Source organism: Toxorhynchites rutilus, chromosome 2 (assembly GCF_029784135.1).
Source record: "Toxorhynchites rutilus septentrionalis strain SRP chromosome 2, ASM2978413v1, whole genome shotgun sequence".
Taxonomy (NCBI): Eukaryota; Metazoa; Arthropoda; class Insecta; order Diptera; family Culicidae; genus Toxorhynchites; species Toxorhynchites rutilus.
Genome location: NC_073745.1, coordinates 213,290,961 through 213,308,750, shown reverse-complemented (window position 1 = coordinate 213,308,750; position 17,790 = coordinate 213,290,961). Strand labels below are relative to the sequence as shown.

Sequence of the window (17,790 nt, the reverse complement as noted above, 5' to 3'; positions counted from 1 at the left end):
TGCTCATTTTGATAGTTCGTCATGTGTTGTACAAAAGCTGCTTTGCAGTCAAATAAATGTTTTCAAATCGTTTCTCTGGTTTACTACCCAATGATTGAACAAAAGCTTCAATTTGGTCTAAATAAGTTTTAATACAACGTATAGTTCAGCATATTGTCTTATTGAGCACTCAATACTATTGTTGGACCATTATTAAACTGAATTATTTCATTACAGCTAATGATCGGTTCGTGTCGGTAGGGCAGAGCGTGAATATTCAAATAAAAGATATATCTTAGTTTAATAACAGCTAATGATTGTTTGATGGGTTTTCAACGTTTGGAAACAACAGATAAGCCATAGTGGTTTGACATTTATAATATAATTGGCAGAATTGTGATGTTCAAATGTTCGGTATTTGTAACAATTTTGAGAATTTTTCTGTGCACGGAAAGTGCCTACATTCCAGTTGTCAGTGGGGTTCAACAACTGTCAAAGTGCCTAATTTTCAGCTGTTTTTGTGATCGAGATGTTGGCATCCACAACATGGCTGTCTGTCGAAGGGATAGTTTGCTGTTTAACAGCCAAAAATTATGATAAATTGCACATATAATTGCGTACAAATATGATCGTATTTCGTATTTATAACAGACATATTTTACCATCGAATATGTATACTGATAAGCAAAATGAAGTGCCCACCTCATAATTTTTTGAATTTCTCTCATTTATTTGGTTCGAATTTATGTAAATACTCTGTAGTCTTTGATACCTTATTTTTTGTATTCTTTTGAAATTTCACTTATGGAATACTGAATCAAAGTTTTACTTGAAGAGAAGAAAAATCAATTCGTGTTGAAAAAAATAGCCCACTCCATATTGGCTCCAAATAAGAAGTAGAAGAAAAACATTTTAATAATGTGTCCTCCTTCGGACCTGCTGCAGACACTTTGGCATGATCTTTACGAGGTTCTTTAGATGCTGTTGCTCTTCCCAGACCTGTTCCACAGCTTGAAGAATATTAACTATTATTAGACACTAGTTTGGCATCGAGAATCGACCACAAAAATTCGATAGGGTTGAGTTCTGGGTTTTGTGGAGCTCATTCAAACGGTTTGGGCCCACAAAGTATGAGGTCACCTCAAGGGATATAGTATTGCTGTACGAATTTTAAACGCATTTTTCTTGAGACCGTGTTTTTTTTCAGCTTGTGGTATCGATATCTCAGGATCTGCTTGACCGATTTGGCTGAAATTTTTTATCAGCATGTAAAAATGAATTATCCAAAACGTTACATAATCGTTTGTTTTGATATCTCATTTTTTCGATTTTTATGAGCTTGTAAAAAGCGATTTTCAATTAAAAATAACTAACTTTCAACAAAAATGGCCGCCTCTTTAGGTATTGTTGTAAAGTTTTAAAATATTCATAACGCATGGTGGAATATTTTTGACCCACCTAGGAATATTAGAAGAGCTACGTGCTCATAAATTTCTTCGGAACCTTTTTATTTAAAGTAGTTGGCAACAAATTGGCAAATGTCAGAAATATATTCGTTGGAAAGGTTTATCGTCATATGACAACACGCCATTTTTTTCAATTTTGAATTATATAAAACTTCTGTGCAACAGTGGTATTTTTATTTTCTAGAATTCTGTGTCTCAAAGGGTTAAGCCGTTTAGTTTACTATTACTATTACAACATTACTATTCAACCCCTGTACTACTATATAGCTGAAATGTTTCCTGGATCTCGCGGACAGTTACCTTCGGATTTATCTTGACTTCGCCCATGATATTGGTGTCCATTCTCGCATCCGTTTGGTGCTTCCTGCCTCTGCCAGGGCGATACACCATTGATCCGAACGTGTGTAGTTTCAAAAGATTTTTCCCCATCACTGCCTTGCTTATAGTGTACTTCTTAGTGACAGCTCGGTGCGAGGCACCATTTTGCACATCTCGAACCACATATTTTCGGATACACAAGGGAATTACTGTGTTCACCATATTTTTCAACTAAATCAAATGCGATTACGTGTACAAACCCACCAAATGCTTGAAAACATGTCAAAATGACAAAACCTAAACAATAGAGGGGGTTGAGGGGACACTTTTTTGTCACTGCTTTTTTTCAATGCAAATGGTTTTTTTATCGTTTCTTTAAGTAAACTCTTTTTTTTCTCAGTATTCTATAAGTGAAACTTTAAAAGAATATAATGAATGAGACGAAAAAAAATTACATTGTGTTTACTTTAATTTGAACCGAATAACTGAAAGATATTCTAAGAACTAAGAGGTGGGCACTTTATTTTGCCTATCAGTGTAACTTTATTATGAAGAAACATATTTGATCTTTCCACAAAATTACTAAAATATGTTTATTCAATTCAAACTCAGACTATTTTTCTACTTATATAGCAATACTAATGCAAGAACTATAGCATTTCAGGATAGTTGTCTATGTCTACGATGCTAAATAGCCAGTTTTGTACTGTCTCTTATTAGACAAATCAAAACCACAAAACTACTATAAACTGAATAAGCAAAGTAAGTTTTGACTCGGGCCCAATTGTATAGCCCGTAAAAGAGGGGACATCATACTTGTCAAATCCCATAAAAAGAAAACTTGCAGTGAGCCCCGTGAGTACTACAGAACAACACTGTTTACAGAAATGCTTAAAACAATATTTTCAGCATGATACACATGTTTTGTTGAACAATCTGATAACGAATGAAACTTTTCATATTACACTCGACAAAAAATAGAGAAACGCCTTACAACATGGAGATTTTTGAATGATTTTTGAAAGTCTGTAACTTCATGAAGAATCAACATAAGAATATGGGATGTAAATCATTTTAAAGGTTCAAGTTTCATACTATTCTAGGTTCATATTTTTATCTATCTGTGTGTAGGTATAGTGGACAAAAAAAACCAAAAGAAATAGAAAATGGATTTCTGTTTCTTCGAAGCTTATGTAAACTAACACAATTTGTTACTGAAAAGTCAATGACAAATCCAATTAGCATAACCAACCAGATTTCATTTGATTTCAAAGAGTGCCAAAAGCTGTTCTTTTGTAGTGTTCAAGAAAACCCACGGTAAATTTACAAATATTGCAATAAATACTAATGTTAGCAGGTAAATTTTCAGCCTGGTATATCCACAAAATCTAATCCATTATTATCCATTCGATCATTGCTTTGAATAAATAAGAGGAGCACTCCATCGCAAATTGTACCATAAGTACAAAGAGTTACGCATACCCTCAAAATGAACTTTCCGTTACCTCTGTTTCTATTTCGAATATATTGCAATGAGTTAACACATCTCTATACAGCCATTCCATGGCAAACCGATATAGTGGTTCTCAGATTTTCGTGAAAAGTGGTAGTTTTGTTCCTTATCACAAAACATTAGACCCGTATTTTTTATTTTTTTCAATAGGATGACCATTTCCATTTGAAGGTTGTCCGAAAAATCTACTTTTTCTCATTTTCTCAAAAATGACTTTTTTCAAAAATTCTAAACTTTTGAATTACTACACCAATTCAGATGATCGACATATCAAAATAAAGCCAATCTTTTTTGAAAAAATACTATAACTGCAGAAAATTTGAACTCTGCTCTCGTTATTATTGATTGTATTCGTTTTTTATTGTTTTCATAGTCTCGGGACCAAAGGCGCTATATTGTTTATATTTTTTCTGGAAAGCAAAGGATTTTTCACATAACATATGTCGAAACCAGAGAGGCATTTTTTTTCGCTTTTAAGGTATGATTTTTCAAAGTTAACATGTTTTCGGGTTTCGTTCAATATTTCTATGCGACTAGACTGGATGTATGTGACTATAATCCAATTAATTGGCAAGTGTGTTATTTTTTTAGAAAAGGCTAGCTAGTAAACTTTAATTTGATGCGTCGATCATCTGAATCGGTTCAGTAGTTCAAAAGTAATAAATTTAAAAAAAAATTTTTTTTGGAAAATAGGAAAAAATTATTTTTGGACCATCGGTTAACTTTCAAAAATCATAACTCAAAAACGAATAAAAACGCTTCCCTGGTTTCGAGATATGTTATTTGAAAAATCCTCAGCTTTCCAGGAAAAATATAAAAAAATATAGCGCCTTTGGTCCCGAGACCATGAAAACTATAAAAACAACAAAATAATAACAAAATAATAACGGAACTTAACGAGAACATAATTCAAATTTTCTTTGGCTTTAATTTAATATGTCGAACATCTGAATTGGTCTAGTGGTTCAAAAGTAATAAATTTTTGGAAAAAGTTGTTTTTGGGAAAATAGGGAAAAATGATTTTTTGAACCATCGGTTAACTTTGAAAAATCATCAAAAAAAAACACGACGTTTCATGCAATTCTAAGACATTTGGCATCAAAAAACTTTTTTTGAAAACCCCGATTTCCTTTACCGCCCCTTGGGTGATTTTTCTATTTGCAAAAAACTAAAATTTTGAGATCTGCGACAATAGTAAATGAAGTCCGTATGAGCCAATATTTTGCAGAGGGTATTTTATCGTGCAAATCAACATTTCCTAAGGAGTCCCGTATGAAAAATCGATATGACGATTTTCATTGGCATCCAAAACCATACGTCCTGCCTCGCATTCCGAGAAAACGACGTCCCAGAGTGTCAATTTTTGACCAAAAAAAATTCGAGATGACAGTACATCTCGACGCTTCATGCAATTAGAAGACATTTGGCATCAAATTATTTTTTTCCGAAAACCCTGATTTCCTCCCTCTTGGGTGATTTTTTGGTTTTCAAAAAACTCAAACTTTGACCGCTGTGCGACACTAGTAAATGAAGTCCGATTGAGCTGATATTTTGCATAGGGTAGTTTTTCGTGGGAATCAACATTTTTAATCAAGTTCGCTTTGAAAATCCGAGGGTCACTTTTTTCCCATACATCCATTGGCACTCTAATATATATACTTACGCATTACCACATATACACAACGACTCTACTATACAAACTGGAAGATAAAAATGTGAGCGTAGTATTTTCGCAAACAAGAAATATGAAACTTTAAAATTATGTACATAGTTTTGTACATAATTTTAAAGTTTAAAGTTTCTTTGCGAGATGTTGCAAGATGTGAATTTAAATTTTTTGTCGAGTGTATTTCTTATATTTCAAAAAAACATGATATAAGCGAACCATATTCAACGATGGAAAAAACATGATGAAAACGTATAATGATAAAATCCAGTGAATATCAAGAGCCTAAGTGAAATGATGGAATTATCATAATCGAACGAGCGGTCTGAAAACCAATGGAACCTAACCTTTGAATCAACTGGAAATTTGCAATGTTGGTTACATCAGAGAAATACCACTAAGAATATTGAAATGATAAATCAGAACTGAACTAACGAAGAACTTAACCCGTAGTAATGCTAATTAGTTTCTAATTGCTAAAACGTCGCAAAGGTCAGGTTATCTTAGAACTTTCTTAGCATGCCTTAATTTGAAGTTGATTCCATCCTAACCGCTTCTGAAATAAAACGAACTTTTTTCAGCCTTGTAATCGAAAATTGAATATAGCTCTGCTTCATGCCAAAACAAATACGTAGCGTAGAGAAAGCAGTATACAAAAGTTTGCCATTTTTTCAATTATGTTGTTAACGCTGGAAGAGAAAGAGGAAAACTCCCTATCATTTTACATAAATAAATGCGCTCATTTCCTTTCTGGATTTTCACACCATCTATTTAGATGCTATTTTGCTCGCACGTGATATCTGCTGAGATTGCACCGAAAATCCGATATGAAATGAGCCTTTCGAAAGAATCATTAGAAACACAAATAATTAGCTCCGTCTTCATTTTTATTTTTCTGTTGTAGAATGTGATTTACAGTGCTCTTTCTTGAAGTTTTTTCGACGATGTATGATTGGAACTTTGGTAGAAGGTATAGAACCTTTACAACTTTCACTACAAGCCAAGTTAAAACTATCTATTTGACAGTTTTGGTTGTTTCGTTTCGTTCTCTTACCGCTCATTTCCATGCTTTCACAAAATTTTTAGTTATGCACATGAAATAAAAAAAAAACAAATGAAATTAATTCTTTTCTCTCTCTTGTGACGTCCATTGTCTGCAAACATCAGCAATGCAGAGCCGCCGTAACTTGAAGAAAAAAAAAACAAATTGCCAAATGAACGTACATTGTCTGTTCAATGTGTGTGTATATTATTTTTGTAATTGTGTCCATCACCAAATGAATTGTGTATTTTTTCGCGCTAACGATCGCCCCCCAAAAGAGGGCGGCTCACAAAACCGCTAACAACACACAATCGCTACAAAAATAATAACATCAAAGCAATGTATCAGAACATGATAAAACTTTTTTTCCTTTTTCTTAACCGTTAATTCGATGAGCACGACTGCAGACCCTTGTGAAAACAAACACTTCTTGACGGTTGACAACTAGACCCATTATTTTCGATGTCCCGGAGAAAGTAAAAAAAATCCCACCCAAAACCACCCACTAACATTCCTCCTGTGTATAGTGTCCGCAGAGCCGCGCCTTGTGAACATCCACGATTTGCTCTCCCTTTTAATACGTTGTGACTGTGGACCATCCTAATAAATCAATGTGAACAAATAATTTAAGTGTCATTGTACTAACTAGAAGAATGTGTCAGCAAAACTATGTGTGCGCTTCCCATTCAGAAAACCACAAACTAACCTCGTGTATGTGTGTGGTGACCCTCCAGCAACCAATGTCTTTAGCTTTAATCGCGCGCTTTTCGGAAGACCATCTCAACCCCTCACAACCAACGGAAACGCTTCAACACTAATCTCTACAGACTCTCTCTTTCTGTCCCCCCAAACAAAAACTTCTCGTACGTAAATCCCTTCATTCTTATCAGCCGAAAGAAGTGAGTGCGCGTGTAAAACAAAAAACGAAAAGAAGTCCTTTGCTGGACCATTAGTTTCCGCTAACTGTGTAACAGATATATGCATTTCGATTCCCATTCGCTGCCAATCTCATTCCCCTGCGAGCACACAAAACAGGAAAAACTCCGACCACTCCCCACGGTCCCACAGAACGAGAGAGGGGTACCCGAACGGGCTGATTGGGAATTTAAATTCTTCTTTTGCTGGGGCAAGTTGGTTACTCAAACACTTGTGGGTTTTAATTTTATATAGTTATCGTCCGAAGCGAAACGAAGCGGAAACTACGTGGCGGCTCTCGTGGTGAGGAGGTATGCATCCACGTGGTGGTGCATTTATCCGTTGGTGGGACGCGCAAGCGATGTGGAAAATGTCCATTACCCGGATCCACGAGGGTTTCCGCGTTACAATAGCTTGCGGTGGTTCCACAGGTCAAGCTAGATGAGAGGGCTAGAGAGTATTTTCATTCGGTCAAAAATTCTTATAATCAAATTGAAATATGCATTTTTTGAAAGATACTATGACTCATCCTAACATCTGAACGATTAACTCATATGGTGCAACAATTTGAAATAATATCTAACAGGCAACATAACCATGCTGAGTTGAACTTGAGGCAAGACTCGAGGTCATCCCTGGTTTCCCTGGGAAGACAACCGAGGATTCCTCAAAAACAAAAACATGTGGTATTCTGTTCGATCTGTCGTATATTTCAACACGCGGCGGCGGAACAAAAATCTCTCCGAAAAGCATTCCACCCTTCCAAAAGTATACAACCAAGCAAGGAGAACTACATAAACATCACACAAGTCGCAAACAAACGTTAAGGCTAAGCCAAATAAAGACAATTTAATCTTCTTGATGTTAATGATTATAAAGGTTGAAAAAAACCACAGAAAAAAAAAGAAAAAAAAGCTTAAAAAGCCTCAAGTTACCTTTGCAGTGTGGATACCGGCAAGCCATATGTCTGCGATATTTTATCGATGATACTTCATTGTAATACACAGAATGAAAAGTATCATAACATCTTAATCGTCCTAACACCCAACATCTTTAAATTTAGTATATTTCAGAATGTTGTCACTATGATTCTAACCGGTTTGGCAACGTGATGTCGAGCGTTGTCATGTTGTAGAATCACTTTTTTCGTGCCTCTGTTCGTATTGTGAATGTATATCATGCAATGCTCGGTTCAATTGCAACAATTAAATTCGACACCGTTTCCCAGTGATGTATTCTAAGCTAAACGATCCAAAAACACAGCATAACCTTCGCTGCGTGAATGTTTGATCGAGACAACGATGAGAAAGCATGACCGGACAGTCCCCAACACTTTCTATTCTACGTATTGATGTGATGAATCCACGAAAACCAACGCTCAACGTCCCTTGCCTTTCAATGACAAGGAACCCAAGTTATCGCTTGACAGCTTGACAGTGACCACCAGTAGCATCGAGTAAGGAACGCTCGGGTGCGGACCGCTCGCGTTTGCTCGAGTCGAGGGGTGCAGAATGAGGAACTTATCACTCGTAAAAAAGGCTTTTTGCAGCTATTCAACCGATAAATTTCATTCTGGTGGATGAACAACAACTGGAACAAGCGGTGTTGCGATCGATGTTTTGGAACAAGATCTCCTAATAGAAATACCAGGATTTCAACCAGGTGCCCGCTGCAGGAATAACAACAGAGCTAATCTTGCGTTTGACATGGATCCTCATAGAGTAATTCAGCGACTTCGATGGTTTTTGACCTATCTTCATGGTGCTGGTTGTCGTCATCGAAAACACCATCTTTGAAGCTACTTAATCAATAACGACACTTTGTTTCATTTAGAAAAGTTTCTTTCTTAAACTGTTAGAGCTCTCGATGGGCTTCAGCGGCCGTTTTCATCGAATGTTAGGCGTAGATCTGCACTTCCCGCAAATAACGATTTGTCACAAATATACATATTTTTACAAAACCAAAAGTATATGACGCCAAAATAAAATAACTTATGTATCAAAGCAGTTTGTGCATGGTTCATGACGTTTTGGATATGTCAAAATCGACCAACACTTACTGCCGGAGCCATGTATTGGCAATCATTGACATTTCCAAATGAATTCACGTTTTGGTAATCTGCTTCGAGTGTCTGGAGATTATGAATAAGTAACGTATTTGGCTAACAATGTCTGTCCAACCTAATACAGGTGGATGAAAATAGAAACCATTACAACATGAAAAACGACAGGTTAAGTTCCACGCGAAAGACAAACTCGAAGGAAAAGTTATTTGTGAATAAACATTGCCATTCACAAACTTCGCAATTGGTCGCTTTAGTTGCTATAGTAAATGGGTCCAACAGCAACAGTTTAAAAATCAATTTCAGTGTTTCTGTTTCTGTGAAACGATTTTTCTCGCGTCTCCGAGAGAAAAAAGAGAGGATAGTATCGAAGATTAAGCCGAGTTTGTACGTTGCCAGTTACTCGGTTGCGAGTAGACGTCAAACGATCCGAGGAATTATGAACGAACCCATGCCATGAAATTTTACATTTGATTTGAATGTATAGTACCCCCACACATCCGTTCGTTTAAAAACAAAAAAAAAACTTCAAGTAGGTTTTGCTACTTCAAGGTGGTTGCTATGAACAGGCGCTGATGAAAAATGAAAATTAAACCCGAGTCCAGTGCAGCGTATGTTTTCTGCATATCTAGGAATGTAACATATTGATCCAGTTCAAATGTGTCACCTTTTGCTTCAATAACTTTGGGTAAACGTTCTGTGAATTCATCACAGCTGATACGCAGCATATCCTGAGGGACTTACTCCTCAATATTGACCCAAAGAACCTTGAATTGGTCCATATTGAGTCCCTTCGCACTTTTTAAATGTCTATAACCCCTCGAGGAGAAGCTAAGTGGATCAAGATCCGGCAAACATACGAGTGATAAGAACGGAATAATTTTCTGTATGCCTATGTTGTATTCGCCATATCAACCGGGGCAGAATCCTACTGTAAAGAAATATGACTGATTTCCGTATAATATCATACGTTGCATAAAAATTTGGTCCGTCGATGACCGTCCTTCAACCTGATAACTTCCCAGGAATCTGTTCGCAATTGGTGATAGTCGAGGGAAAATAATTTGAGATAGCACTTTGTAGACAGCACTGGTGTTTCCGCTCCTCCGGCAGTTGTTCTGCATCCCAAATGCTCACAATCAGCCGGTGCAGACAATTGGACATCTTCTCCGAGCCCATCTTAATAAGCCCCGGTCCGATGCCATTCTTCCCAGAGGATTTATTGTTGTTCAGCTGATTGATAGCGTCCTTAACTCCGCTTATCGTGGGAACTGACTCCTTTTCCACGCTTGACCCTTCGATGAAAATGGTTTCCCCGCCGCCATGGTTCTTTGCCCCGCCATTCAGGTGTTCGTCGAAATGCTGCTTCCACCTTTCCGTCACTTCTCGATCATCCGTCAAAATACTTCCATTCTTGGTCCGACACATTTCGGCTCGCGGCACAAAACCTTTGCGGGATGCGTTGAGCTTCTAGCAGCTGCTCCAGCTCTGCATACTCCGCCTCCTCCAGGCAGCGTTTTCTCTCCCGGAAGATTTGGGTACGATGCATTCTGTGCGTTCTGACGAGTGGCACCGGGCAACTTAACCGCCTGCGCACCGTTCTCCTCATCCATCACCCTCCTACATTCATTGTCAAACCACTCATTCCGCTGAATACATCCCACATGCCCGGGTGTGTTCTCCGCTACGCTGTTGATGACTGTTTTAATGGTGTTTCAACAGTCCTCGAGAGGGGCTTCATTCAGCTCGTCCTCTTCCGGCAGCTTCGAGCGAATGCACGTAATTTCCGACGACATCAGGCTGTTTCAGCCGCACGAGATTTAACCGAGGCGGCGCATCTTCACCATCACCAGGTAGTGATCCGAGTCAACTTTAACGCTCCGATAGGATCTGACGACGATTATATCTAGTAAGTGCCGGCGGTCAATCGAAATGTGGTCGATTTGTGTTTCTGTCTGATTAGGCGACCTCCAGGTGTACTTGTGTAGGAGTTTATGCTGGAAGAAGGTCATGGCCAATGACCATGTTAATGGAGGCGGCAAAGTCGATAAATCTAAGGACCATTTAGTTGGTCAGCTGGTGTGCGCTGGACCCTTCAATTACTGGTTTGTATCCCTCCTCCTGGCCAACATGAGCGTGGAAACCCCGATGACGATCTTGATATCATGTTTTAAGCAGTGATCGTATTCACGCTCTAACTGCGCTTAAAATTCCTCCTTGTCATCTTCGCTACTCCCGAGGTCTGGGCTGTGCACGTTGATGATGCTAATGTTGAAGAATCGGCCCTTGATTCTCAACCTGCACATTCGAGGGCCACCCAACGAATCACCCACTTTCGCATCTCGCTCATCACTATGGAGGCTGTGCCTAGCTCTGGTAGATGGTGTGACCATCCCTAAACGTAAGTACCGTTGAGACCTTCTACCACACCTCCTGCAGCGCTACAACGTCGAATCTGCGGCTTTCAATTCGTCGGAGAACACTCTAGTGCTTTCTTGGAAGTTGAGAGATCGGCTGTTGCACGTCCCGATTTTCCAATCCATAGTCCATTTTCGTCGTGTGGGTCCATGCCGATTGTTTCGGTTCGAATTTCCTAATTCATTATTATATGCAATGCCTGCGACCAACCCCTGTCTCGCCGGAGGACCGTCATGCCAGCACTGTTTAGAGTCCCACACGGTGATTCAGCCACCACTAATCTGGAGAAAACAGACGCCCGGATTTGGCAAAGCATTTCCTCTACCGCCTCGCTATGGTTATCCCGCGCCAGTGTTCGCGTCACACCCCCTCATTTTGCTATTGTCGGATTGACAACATTGCCCAGGCTACGCCACCAGCTGTCCTCATGTTTCGACTGGTAGTATGACTCGCGGAGGCGTGAGGTAGAAACATGGGAGGACCAGAGCTCTAGTTAACGCTCCTTCCCAGCTGTCAAATCACCATTTGTAGCCTCTACTATGCCGCTTTTAATACCACTTTTGGTGGAAGACTGTCCGGGATAATCCATTTTGGTGGAATGCAACGGATTATACTTTCAGTCGAAAGCTGCGAGCGTTATTTCGCATGCAATATGAAACACTTTTACGATGACTATGAATATGGCTCATTCGAGTTGTTCCAATCGTCAATCAAATCGATGTTTTAGAATGCTCCAATCGAAAATGTTCCTGGTTGATGCGAAAGAAACAATTAGAAAATCATTTTCATTTCTTCGTTTCGAATACGACAAGCCCTGGTTGCTTTATCAAACTAGTATTTACCACCAATTGATATCCGCGTATGGTATCCAAACTAATAATGCTAATGAATGGAACCGATTTGAGACTGGTTCATCATGTAAAAAGTATTGTCAACTTTCCAACAGCTCGTCAACTAATGGATGTGCGAAAAAAAAACACATTTAAAAAAACAGAAACATTTGTCCATCCAAATTGCGTTCCATGTGCAGCTACAAATTTCGCTCCATTTTCCAAACAATTCATGAATTCTTCAGAAAGTCTTAAAGTCTTTAGGGCAATTCAATTATCAAACCTTATTTTGATGCCTTCATAAGCAGTAAGTCGCTCTCCGTAAAGTATTGATGCAGTGCAGTGATCTGGACGCACGATCGGTGACTTGTGACTAAGTGCATTCTCGTGAAGAATAGTTCGACTTTGAGGATTTTTATATTCGAGTTGAATTTTGTTGGATAATAAAATGGTTCAAACCTCTGAATATATATATATATATATATTACCCAGCAAGCGTTTAGCCAGGAGAACCAACTCCTTATAGATATATAGTTAGATAAATCTTAAGTCCCAAAATTTAATGAACACACTGCACCTAGTCAGTTGCGCAAATCTGTTGGAAAGGACGGGGTCATAAACAAAAACGAACTAAAGCATATTTCATCTGGAGTTCCGGATCTTTTTTCATCTAAGAAGTATCTTGAGAAACAGCCTCGATGTGGAAGCTTCGTTCCGGGAACATTCTGATGTTCTACAGTACCCGTTTGCCACAGAAGACTACCGAGAAATTGCTCTACCCTAACACCATCGATATTCAGCATTCAAAAACCGTCTAATATGGCTTGTAGCCACACACTGAATTCAGGACGATAATAGGGTATCTGACAGAGTTAATCGTGATCAACAGCGATTCCCAACCGCCTCCACGAAAAACAATTGTTGTAACGCAATGTTTTGAACTCTTTGGTTTGGAAGACAGACTGCCTTTCAAACCAGTAAAAACTTCATTTTCTACAGTCGTTCTGATGACTTACAAACCCCATTTGAGATGGAGATCAACATGTACCCGCATGGAACCTTATAATGTATTAGTATCAGAATAAGCTATGTTAGATTCTTCGTTCACCATCCAACATGGCGTGTAGTCTGCTTCTGCACTTAGAAAGATCACAGAAGGCAGGAATAATCGAAATTGAAAGCGTTTCTAAACCGGCTCTAAGAAAAATTATAGCAACGACTCAATTGTTGAGCCCTTCATTTTTGAATGCTATGAACAATGTAACTGCCGTCAAATAATCCATCCAGAAATTGCTAGCATTTATTCGGCTTTACCTGCTTAAGCAGAAGCGTTGCCAGCTTCTCATGGGATCCATCTAGCTCGTTGCCGGTTGGATTCTACAGATGTGCTATCAATTACTCTGGAAGCTACTGTAGTTTTCTATGGAGAATGTATTCCGCAGTGAAGGTTGGAGCGATTGACAATATCCACTGATTTGAATCTTCGGTTTTTGAATACCAGTGTGACAGTTCATTCTAGAAGCTGCTGTCTATGAATTTTATGCGATAGGTATATCTTCTAGCTATGTAATTTGTATAAGTATGACGTTCGTATTCACCGACATCTGCTGAAACGATTGACACTCCATTCTTTACGAGAAGTTCTGGATCATTTCTTGGTCTGACACTTTCACGGATTCTTCATTTAACCATTTAACCGCTCCATATAGAAACCAATATTCAGTATTATTTAAACACCAGCAATGTCACTGAGGGGTCTAAGGCATTGTAATTCATTGTTTCAAACCCACGAACGTTGCGGGTAAAGTAAGTATTTAATCGCAGGTATGCGAACGCTAATGATTAGCATTGCAAAATCGTTTACTACATTCACACTTACTCATGAATAACAAAAATGAGCAAACTTGGAGCTATGTAACTCGTGAATGAAATGTGTATATCGAACCAGGTATTATAGAAAATGATCATAAATTTTCTACACTGTTGATAACTTGCTTGGAAAATAGCCTCACATTAAAAGATGCTTTTTTTTTTCCAAAATATATTTTTTATTAAGGCACATGTGGCGTTAGCCTGACGGGGCCGGGAGTCCAATATTTTGACAATTTTTGTCTTACAACTATGTTAGTAATATGTAACCGATTACTCGCGGTTGGCTCGAGGTTAGTATTACAAGTGTTCTCATAATTGGTATGTTGCAGTCTTCGATGCTCTATACGTGTGCCCGACACGGGCTACTTCCTATTGGGATGCAGCTGACCATTAATCAGCAACGCTCCCTAGTCTGTACCCCATATCTAGCGTGGTGCGTCTTTCTCGACTCGAGGAATCCAGGATAGAATGGTCATCATCCGGCGCAATCATCAGTTCGTGTAGAGTTGTCATGAGCGGTACAACCTTTGGCTCTTGTTGAATGATCAGTGGACTGCACAACCTTTGGCCCGTGTATCTGTAAAGAGTGTGTGTATGTATTGCCGCGACTAAGTAAAAGTTTATCGATCGGATAGGAGGGATATGAAACGATGCTTTGTCCGGGGCCATTCTGATATTCTACTGACTTTAACTATGACTATGAATGACTTCCGAGAAATCCCTCTGTCCTATTTCCATAGACATGACCTTGCATAGAACCTTATCTTACATTGGAATTGTTTTCCCCGAATGAACCTGTTGTGATGGAAAGCTTTTCAGTTATCGAATTTTTTTTAGGTCTTGAACTAAACCGGTTCTAATCTATTCTTACAATAGGCGGTTAATTTATTCGTATATATTGCTATCATATTTCGATGAGTTTGAATGAAAATAAAAATGTTTCAGAAACATTAGGAATTCAATGCAATTTTTCGAAGCTAAAGCTACGCAACCTACCAACGATTAGAACTTTTGCGTTAAACGGTGTCTGAAGCAACATTACCATGGCGGAAGAGAATGAATTTATGATCCGATAATGATCTTTGCTGGAGCTCATCGGAATTACCCCACTCTCCTGAATTGCTATTAGCGTGAAGCATTATGCCAATCACTGCCCCTCTATTTGCTTTGCACTATTTTATGCCGCTGGAGGATTAAACTGTGATTTCACGATTCGATATTCAAACGGAGCGCTGTTTAATGTGCGTGCAGGACCGAAAATTTGAAGGTGTATATTGATACAATCACAACCAATTTATTTTCAATTTATCGGATGGTTATCCATGAAATTAGTTGTTGAGGGTTTAATTTTGTAAACGCTCGAAGCCCATTTAAAAATAACCTTTGAGGAACATTCTTGAAATTAGTTATTAAATGTTTAAAGGGTCATACAGTCATTTCAATACTTTAGAAATATAAACGCAATAGACACATTAACTAGTAAGCATGGAAAATTGGATGGATGGATTGGATGGAAAATTTCTAAAAAAAAGGATTCATTCACGTATGAACACTGTATACTCGATAAATAATAAAAGATGGAAACTTGACCTTCACAAGCCACCGGCTTGTATCAAACCCCGGTTCACGTGAAAGTATTAAGTTCCGTCAGTTCTGGCTCATGAAAAATTAATGACAATTTTTGCAACGTTCGATCCGATACAACACAGTGTAAGCCAAACATCGTTATGATTTCATTACGAAACAAATGGTTTATGCAAGTTTACTGTTCTAAATAGGGAAAGTCTGAGTATCTTTCGAAGTACGAAATCTAAATTACAAAAACCGAATGAATATATTTCACCATCTGACACATTTCAAAAAGCCTCATCCCGCTTGACCGGGAATGATCTAAAATTTATTCCAGATATCCACTGGGTAATCAGTGAGTAAATTTTACGATCATTCCATAGAGCAAACCTGAGCAAAAACACAAACGTAATTTTATAAAATTAAATCAACCTCGAAAGAAGAAAGCAAATTCACCATCGTCCGATGCGAAAATTCCAAAATTCCAAGAGCTGCTCTCTCTAGTTTTTCCGTTCTGTTGCCTTTAATTGCAGGTAATTGCCGTGATATCTATTCTCTTCATAGTATTATCTACGATAGCTTTGACACTCAATACACTACCGTCCCTGCAATCCGATCATAATGGCACCTCCCAGGACAATCCCGAACTAGCGATGGTTGAGGCGGTGTGCATCACCTGGTTCACGCTCGAATACGTCCTGCGATTTAGCGCCTCGCCGGACAAGTGGAAATTTTTCAAGGGCGGCCTCAATATAATCGACCTGTTTGCCATTCTGCCCTACTTTGTGTCCTTGTTCCTGTTGGAGACCAACAAGAACGCGACGGACCAGTTCCAGGATGTGCGCCGGGTGGTGCAAGTCTTTCGCATCATGCGCATCCTGCGAATCCTTAAGCTGGCCCGACATTCAACGGGCCTGCAGTCGCTTGGCTTCACGCTGAGAAATTCCTACAAGGAGCTGGGTCTGCTAATGTTGTTCCTGGCAATGGGCGTACTCATATTTTCGTCCCTCGCATATTTTGCTGAAAAAGACGAGCCTCAGACCAAGTTTGTATCTATACCCGAAACATTTTGGTGGGCGGGAATCACCATGACCACGGTTGGCTACGGGGACATCTACCCCACTACTCCGCTTGGAAAAGTGATTGGTACCGTGTGTTGCATATGCGGCGTACTGGTAATCGCATTGCCCATTCCTATCATCGTTAACAATTTCGCTGAGTTTTACAAGAATCAGATGCGGCGCGAGAAGGCCCTGAAGCGGCGCGAGGCACTCGATCGTGCCAAGCGCGAGGGAAGCATCGTCAGCTTTCACCATATCAACCTGCGGGATGCCTTTGCCAAGAGTATGGATCTGATCGACGTCATTGTCGACACCGGTGAGTAGCATTTTATTGATCTTGATCTTGATGCACCTCCAATTGATCGCTTAATGAAACTAAATATTCATTTCGCTTCACTGGTCATTCTATTGACCTCATATGTAGTAGATCCTAGTGTGACATCAAATCAGCAGCCATTTCAAAAAAGAATTTAGTCAAAATTGAACGCTTTCCCTCTAAACATCATTTATGTAGCAATAATGCCGAAAAACCATTGAACGCTTCTCTAGTTTGTTATTTTCGTTTGTATGGGTTATGAGTAACAACGTTTACAGATCACAATTTGTTCTACGTTTGTTTTGTTTCTCTTCCTTTTGTTGCTGGTGTATCTTCGTACAAGTACAACTAAAAATCCGTGTTCTCCTGATAATTTTTCCTGTTTCTGTGTGTGTTTGTCATTGAGTAATATTCGATAAAATGTGTTTCGTGAGAACCATGATACAGAGAAAATAACGGCACGTGAAAATAAATGTTTTCTGTTAGTAATAATAATGAGGTATTCATATAAAAAGTGAAAAATGAAGAAGAAAATGTGCACGGTCTGAAGGAATATAAATTGCTTGAAGGAAAAATCACTGTATTGAAAAACTAAATTACTGCGAGAACAAAGGTCCAAAACTTCGTAGCTAATTATTCTCACAAACGGTGAAAATATATCACAGATCAGTGTGAAACGACGCGGAAACGGAAATTTTCAATATTGTGTGCAAGTTGAAATTGTCTGTTTTTGTTAATGAAGGCAACACATCATTTTCAGGAG

General features: G+C 38.8%; 1 protein-coding gene across 12 annotated transcripts in view; it reads left to right on the top strand.

Annotated features, from left to right (window-relative positions):
- The window catches only part of LOC129767692 (potassium voltage-gated channel protein Shab), a 339,910-nt gene that overhangs the window by 223,445 nt on the left and 98,675 nt on the right, over positions 1-17,790 (top strand). For all 12 annotated transcript variants that reach the window (XM_055768833.1, XM_055768832.1, XM_055768837.1 and 9 more), the window contains one exon: positions 16,184-17,027. In XM_055768833.1, coding sequence (XP_055624808.1) covers positions 16,184-17,027 — 844 coding nt within the window. The remainder of the gene's footprint in view (positions 1-16,183; positions 17,028-17,790) is intronic.